The sequence below is a fragment of the Gavialis gangeticus genome, unplaced genomic scaffold (genome assembly GCF_001723915.1).
Source record: "Gavialis gangeticus isolate Ggan-Ray unplaced genomic scaffold, GavGan_comp1, whole genome shotgun sequence".
NCBI classification, from domain to species: domain Eukaryota; kingdom Metazoa; phylum Chordata; order Crocodylia; family Gavialidae; genus Gavialis; species Gavialis gangeticus.
The window spans coordinates 16,889,884-16,897,733 of NW_017729019.1; the positions used below are offsets into that span (position 1 = coordinate 16,889,884).

The 7,850-nt window shown below is 46.5% G+C and overlaps 1 protein-coding gene across 1 annotated transcript in view; it reads right to left on the reverse strand.

Annotated features, from left to right (window-relative positions):
- Positions 1-2,786: 2,786 nt before the first annotated feature.
- Positions 2,787-7,850, reverse strand: part of LOC109295435 (acidic mammalian chitinase-like) — a 12,210-nt gene continuing 7,146 nt past the window's right edge. The window contains exons 3-11 of the mRNA XM_019514290.1: positions 7,127-7,328; positions 6,577-6,633; positions 6,304-6,469; positions 5,582-5,706; positions 4,975-5,098; positions 4,649-4,834; positions 4,409-4,528; positions 4,168-4,309; positions 2,787-3,075 (exon numbers count right to left, since the gene is read on the reverse strand). Of these exons, the coding sequence (XP_019369835.1) occupies positions 2,801-3,075; positions 4,168-4,309; positions 4,409-4,528; positions 4,649-4,834; positions 4,975-5,098; positions 5,582-5,706; positions 6,304-6,469; positions 6,577-6,633; positions 7,127-7,328 (1,397 nt within the window). The 3' untranslated portion in view covers positions 2,787-2,800. The remainder of the gene's footprint in view (positions 3,076-4,167; positions 4,310-4,408; positions 4,529-4,648; positions 4,835-4,974; positions 5,099-5,581; positions 5,707-6,303; positions 6,470-6,576; positions 6,634-7,126; positions 7,329-7,850) is intronic.

A 7,850-nucleotide genomic window follows, 5' to 3' on the forward strand; every position in this document is an offset into this window, starting at 1 on the left:
TTCATGCTTTAGAGGTACAGTTCTCTCCAAAACCCTGCACCTATCACCTTGAAACTTGTCAGACTTTGTGGCCACAGCAGGGGCCATCACCCCTGCAGTTTTGACCCCACTGTGGCTCAACACATACACATGACAAAAGTTTTGCTTTCAGGATTTTGGGGTACAGTTTCTCTGAACTCCCTTCATCTATCTTCTTGAAACTTGGCACACTTTATGCCCTCAGAAGGGGCTATCATTTCCACAAGTTTTGTCCAAATCTGGCCAGAAACTACAAAGTTATAGCCTGTTTTGACCTTCCCCATTATATCTTATGGGTGAAACGTCGAAATGTTTCGAGGGAACAAAATGGAGCAGACGTTTCGACTTGAAACACAAGTCAAAACGAAACACTTTTCTCTCAAAATGTCAAAAGGGAATGCTTCCATTTCGCACAGCCCTACTGCCCAGCTGTTCATCCGCTGTCACCCCTAAGTCTTTTTCAGCATGCTGCTTCTTGGGGTAATCCCTCCCCTGGGACATCTGGCCGGCACTCTTTGTTTCTGGACACTTTACACTGGGAAACATACTTGCTTGTGCCCAGCTCATTAAGCAGTCTACATCAGTGGTCTGTCTTGCTTGTTACTGCTCTCCTAGTTTTTGTGTTGTCTACAAACTTTATCAATAAGGGTTGTATACTTTCTTCCAGACCCTTTCTTCAAATAGTAAGTAGCAGAACCCAGGGCCAGATTAACCCTTTGGTGGGCCGTAGGCAAGCAAACTTGTGGGCCCCCAACTGAAGATGAAATCTTTATATTACTTTTTCCCCCACTCAATAATTATAATATGTAAAATATGCACAACTTTGTCACTTAGGGCCCTGGGCATGTATCTTGTTTGCCTATGCGTTAATTCAGCCCTGGCTGAAACAATCACTGTGGGACCCCACTACAGACTTGGCTACTCCGTGATGGTTCCCCTTGCCAAGACCAATTGGATGTAAAGCCACTTAATGCACGATGGAGTGATTTTCTATCATTCCAGTTTCTTAATCAAAATGTCACATGGTACCAATATTACTGCTTTACAGAAATCTTAAAGGTTTAGCATCAACACTATGAACTTACCAACTAAACATGTTATCTCATTAACAAAACACTTGAACTTGAGCTCTGGACCTGAATTTTGTGGGTCCCATCTCTGTTGGTTTGTAAGCTCTTCAAGGCAAGAGTGAAGAGCATGTTCCTCAGCCTAATCCTAAGTGGAATGAATCTGTGTATCTCCACTGAAGTCAGTGGGGTTATGACCACTCATACTTAGCTAAGGCTCTACTACATGGTGGTCTGTTAAGTAATAAAGCAAAATCAGCTGGTGACTTTGCCAGGTTCATTTGTTTCCCCATCAATTAACTCTCCCAATACCAGCATCTTCCAGCTGGTAGAGAGACAAGTTGCCATAGCCATGTGCGTATACTGGGATTGGATGATGCTTTTCTAATGAAGCCTAGAACGAAGAGGAACTCATAGGACAAGAGCAAATGGTCCCCCCACAGGATTATCAAACCTTGGGGGATCCTGGGTGTGACTGTCACAAGACAACAGTAAAAAAAAATACCCTTTTCAAATTGATCTGAGATTTGCTTTCAGTTTTCAAGACCACCTGCAACCTTAGCTCTGGTAGGAAACCCATGTAATGCAAATTCAAAGACAGGGTTTCCCGTTGAGTTCTTTGGAGCAAGAAAACTGAATTTGGTTTCTCTGGGCTCCGCTGTCACATGCGACAGTGCTGTTCATATCAAGACTGTGATGTCTTGCCATATTACAGCATACCAGGAGGAGAACAAGGTGATTTAATGCCAGCTGGGTTAGGATGATAGCCTAAGTCTTAAGAGACCCAGGTTCTGCCCCTGCTCTACTGTGGATTGCTATGAGATACCAGACATGTCACTTAGGGCCAGGAAGTCCTAGGTAGGACTTAGGTACAGTTTAGGTGCTTAAGTCACAAAATGAGCTCTGTTGGCCCTGAAAAGTTTCCCAGACACTAAAACTTCAGTTTCTATATATATGTACCTAGCAATCACCATAGTTGGGCTAATATCTGTGAGGAGGCTATTCCTCAGTGCTATTACTTGGGACATGGTAGCGCTGTTTAAAATCAACTCCTTGGACTACTGACAATCATTCATCATTGTAAAGAAACTGCTTCTGTATCACTGCAGACTGCTATTGTTCACAGGCTCCCAAAGAGAAGTCTGCCTACGTCAGTAGTTGTGCTCCTGGCAAGTGGTGGGTCATAGAGACCCAACTAGAGAATAACTGAACAGTGGGGCTCATCCCCAAGAGACATGGATGCACATGCTGGTGACTGGAAAGAGCTGCACTCCGGGGACTGGAAAAGGAGTGGCCGCACATCCAGGGACCACCATAGACTGTTAAGCCCGTTATCCTGTGCTCAGGGACAGGGAAGCCAGTGGGATTAGTCACTAAATTGACAAGATCCCCAAATTGCCTAGTAATACTTAATTGGGCTTGGGTTTACGTTCCAGGTCTCTTGGGAAATCTCACTCTTGAATTAGGCTGTGGAATCCAAATCCCCCTCAAGCCTGAAGCTACTGATGTTCAGTGGTTAAATCCAGGTCTACCCTTTTCCAAGTGTAACCTCAACCAAAGCACACAGCACAGTGGCAGAAGGGAGCAATGAAACCCAGATGAAGAAGCAGACCACAAAGTAAACAGCTACTGATTTTGCTGAATGCTTTATTTTATTTTCTATTTACTCTCATCTCAGTCAGATTGGACTGGTTACTTTGCTATCCCTGCTCTGTTCATGCCCAGTTGCAGCAGGAGCAGCTGGTATCAAAGACGAGACCGGCGCTGCAGTTCTCTTGGAAGGTTTTCCCATTCACACAGTTGTAGAAGCTGTTCTTGTTGGTGGGGTCTGGGTAGAGGCCGCTGGCTTTGCCGGCACAGAAGCCACTGCCTCCAGAGCCACTGCCTGGGTTTCCACCAGAGCTGCCACTGCCACTGCCACTGCCGCTGCCATTGCCGGTACTGGGAGGCTTGGTGACTGGAGGAAGGGGCTGAGCTGGAGGCTTGCAGGCTGAAAGAAAAGGAGACATGGTTTAACCTTAGTTGTTTGTGCTCGGTTCAAGAGAGTTGGTCTGTCCGTGTGTGTGCCTAACTGGCTATCTACCTAACTTCCCACAGGCCTATCTGTGCATACATGGATAATAAAGCCACTGATTTTAATTCCTAAAGTTCAGATCTAGGTTTCTGATTCTTGGAATCATATATAAATAGGGTAGATGGGGTTGCAAGAGGGAATCTAGTCCAACCCCCTGTTCAAGACAGGTTCTTCCCTGTTTAGTAGGGAGATCCGGCATAATGATGAATCCAAGCTATGGTGTTCAGATCTGGATCCTGTGTCAAGTCCTAAGCATCCAAAAGCTTATTCAGAGCCAGATCTTTGCCTCTGGCTGGGCTGTAGCTAAGGTTTCCACAGGGAGTTTTTAACATCCATGCTCTGATGTTCAATTCAGCCTCAGTGCTCTTTAGCATACATCTCAGTGCTGATCTGCAATGACTCCAATCCTAAATCCCCACCCACATTACACTATTATAACCTTTTAGCCCTGCGGGAGGACAAACTCCTGGTATGCTAATCTCAGCTCTTTCAAACCCAGCATTTCTCTGCCAGTTCATCTCTGTCCTCATCTGCACCATGTTCTATGCGCCAATCCCTTGTCCCCCACACAGTTCAACTGGGGCATCTCAGCCTTGACTCAGCTCTGTGAGTTCCCATCTAATCCTAATCATGTTGAACTACAAAATGTTCTTAATTTTTGACAATATCTCATCAAAAATGAAAAATGTGTGACCTGATACTTAACTGAATTTGAACTGAGCTGTGTCTCAGAGGATGAAAAGTTTTTTGGAGTGATTCTCTCATGCCATGTAAAGCCTGACTTTATACCTAAGTGTCTGACATTTGCACAGAAAAGCTGGATAGAAGGGCTCTAAAATAAAGAGCTCTGGATGCTCCCTGATTTAACTTACTACTCTTGAGTATGTAGTGGTCATGGGTCCCACTTTATCAGATTGAGAAGAACATTTATACACCTCTTCTTGCCCTTCATTTCTTATCTAGATCTTGGGAGAGGCTGTGAATCCTGTAATTCCTGGAGCTACTCACTAGAGCTCTGCAGTCCCAGACCGGTCTTCAGGGTGGTGATCAAGGGGTATTTGCCCTCGCCGCAGAAAGTGCCAGTGAAGTCATCCAGGTCGAGGGACCAAACCACAGCACCTCCAAACCCGCTCTTCTCCAGCCAATCAACCTGTTAGGTGCCAGGGCAGAAGCCAACATGAGTCCAGACATTACTGTAAAATGAGCTGAAATAGCTCTGGTTAGATCACTGCAGAGAGTCCAGACTTACCTTGATCTGAAAGCTCTTCTGGTTGTCATAGCCCAACCACTCACCATCCTTGTAAGCATAGGGCACATCCTGAGGGGTGTACCAAACCTGGGTGGCTCCGTTCTTCAAGAAGGTGCAGATCTAAGAAAAGGGGAAGGCATGAGGATTTAAGATGTGACATGTAAAGCACAACTTCAAACCATCAGAGACCACATGAGGTCTCTGTGGGTGTTCGCGGTTTGTTGTTGATGGAGCACACACCTCATAGTAAGCCAGGAAGCCAGACTGTCTTGTGTACGGTCCAGCAGGCCCAGGTCCATTTATTGGGGCACCAACAGCGGTGTCGGAGGCGTCTCTCAGCATAAAGGTGTGTCCGTAGGTTGGGAATCCAACAACGAGCTTCTCAGCAGGGGCACCATTGCTCTTCCAGTAGTTCATCGCATAGTCCTGTAAAACAACACACGAGTCCAGACCTCTGCAGAGATTTGTCCAACGACACACCAGAGCTCACTCCTCTGCATGTCTTCAGGGCTGCCTCATTGCAGCCTCTATTGGTCCGAGTCCCCAAGCTCTCAAGATGCACTTACCACATTGAAGTAGATATAGCTGCCTTTGTCAGCTGGTCCTTTGTAGAGAGGGCTGTTCTCTCCAGTGAACCCATCCCAAGAGCCATGGAAGTCATATGTCATCACATGGAAGAAGTCAAGGTATCTGTTGGGGAGCAGTGTGAATATCAATCTCCGATGGTTTTTAACCCTTGGAACAGCTCATTGTCCCTTTAGTCCTGGCTGTACAGGGTAATACAGGTCATACTCCCATTTCCTGCTTTCTGGAGTCCTGCATGCACGTCTTCCTCAGCAAGATTCCCGCATAATAACTTTGTCCTCCTCTGGGCTTTGGACACCCCTGCACTGAGTTGAGATTTAAACTCTAGTTCTGGGGAATGCGATAACCAGGTGGTAGAGCACAGATCTAGGGAAAGTGCGCCGACAAAACCAGGGGCTAGATCTGTCCCATCTCGCATCAGAGATGCACTCTTGCCTTCTACTAGATGACAGTGTTATCAAACCAGGTTGAATTCTGGCCTATGGGCCCATGCTGGGGAGATGATATGCACCTGGTATTTGTTGTTAATGGAGAAAAGTGCCCAGTATTACTAGAAGGCAGATGACACTGCTAAGTGAAAGTACTCACTTGCCCAGCTCAGCAATTTGGTAGCCAGCCTCGATGTTGGAAAGCCCTGCAGCAACAGCAGCGGTGACCAGGAGTCTTGGTTTATTAACTTTCTTGGCTTCTTCCTCGAAGGCTTCCAGCAATTCCTAAGGAAAGGCGAGGAAACACTTAGCTGTTGGAAACCCCCAGACGGAGACTCCGGCACCCTGACCTTTCTAAATAGAGGGGGCTCAGGCAGCCCAGACGCCCTTCCCCTATCTCCAGTTCACATACTTGAGGACCTGCACAACCTTTCCAACCAAAAGAAAGCTGTCTGCATACAGGGAGATGAGATGGAGTGGGGAGGAACTCGGGTCATTTGATTGCCCACAGGAGGAAGCTTTTTATCCCTCCACTGAAGAGGCTCCTTGTTGAAGACTGTACCAAAATTATGCTGGTCACTGCTTTCAGCTATCTTAGGTTGAGCATCCCATATTCTGGGCCAGCCAGCATACATATTGGCTGAGGATATGTTGTATCACAGTGAATTATGCTGCCCTGAAATTGGGGCAATACCTTTCCCTCTGGTACTCGCATGAAAAAGAGGTAGGTCTCTTATCTGAAATCAGCAGATTTCTTTGACTCCAGATTATTTCTGATCTAGCCAGCAAAGGGTTTCTTGCCTGCTGTGGGTTATCTAGTTGGCCATTCCCAGTGATCTTCCAACTGGCAACCCCTCAGCAAATACTTAGTTTCCTCAATACCTTAACCAGCACGGTAAAGAGTTCCTTGTCCACAGAAGGGCTGCCTCTGGAGCCGGGGTATTCCCAGTCAATGTCCAGCCCATTGAACTCATACTGGCGCAGGAATCTGATAACGGAGTTAATGAAGGTCTGGCGGTTGGCAGAACTGGCCACCATGGCCGTGAATCTAGGGAAGCAGGGGAGACGGGAGTCAGGGGAAGGAGCTGCTGGTTGTTTCCGGACATCGCCTCCATAGGAGGACGCAGCCCGGGGAAGCGGATGCCCCGGGCTTACGGTCCTATCAACAAATTCCAGCCTCCAATGGAGAGGAGGGTCTTCAGCTCGGAGTTCCTGGAAAAGAAGGGCAAAGCATGAGTTTCAGAGCAAAATAAATATATCAGAGCCTCTTTTGCATCTCACTGGATGGACCGATACAAATGACTACCACCATGTGGCGCTTAAATTGCAGTGCCTGTACTACCCGCCTTGGACTACATTCCCCTTGTTTTGTGGCACGAGGGCACAGCTAGCTGTAATTTTAAGTGCATTGTCGCTCAGTGCAGGTAACCGGCTGTACTCTCATCTTCACTGTCTGCCCCTTCCTGCTTCTCATGGAGAAAAGCTCTTGCTCTAGACTTGCATGCTGTGTTTGCCAGGAAGGTGCAGAGAGATGTATTGTGCACAGTGCTTTAGCCTTGGCTCACTATGGTACAGGAGAGCTGTTACAAGAGATGAACTCCAGTGATCAGTAGGTGGGTAGTACGTACAGGACAGCTGTTTTTTTTAATTTTGAACTTGTAGTTGGAAGTAGGACAATGGATTCCCCTCTGTTCTAGATACCTACTGGTTTTTCAGGTCATTGAAAGATTTGTACAGGGTCACGTCATTCCACTCGATGGTTGCAATCTCATTGTTGGTCATTCCAGCAAAGGCATAGAGCAGGTGAGTACACAGGCATGGGTCAATGTCCTTTGGGAAGTATTTCCCTGGGCTAGGTCTATATTGGCCCCAGTTGGTGAAATAGCATGAAAGCACATAGGCAGAGCCTGCAGGGAAGAGCAGGGGGGAAGTTTGACTTGAACATCCAAACAAAATGAAGTCCCCACCTCTTTAAAAGCCCGATGCGGGTTTCCCATTGATAAATGCTAGTATATGATTTTCTTATACTTACTGATATGATTTCCTCAACAACTTTTTTTGTTGTATTCCAAGATAAATCCAGTGGGGTGGATTGGATAAGTATTTACTGAAGTAAAATGGCCCATCCTGGGAGCAATGATTTAAACTGACCAGTGGACTATACATTTGTGGCTTAAGCAGTGTCTAACAGGCTAAACCAGGTGTGTCTGTCACAAGAACATAACCATACTAGGTCAGACCAATCTATCCCACTATTTTGTCTCTGACAGTGGCAAAACAAGGGTGCTGTAGAGGGGAGAGCATTGAACTGGATATCCCTAGAGCAGGGGCAGACAATTATTTCAGGTGGAGGGCAGCTTACTGAGTTTTGGCAAGCTGTCGAGGGCAAGCCAGGGGCAGATATGTATTAATTTTCTAAATTTTTTAGG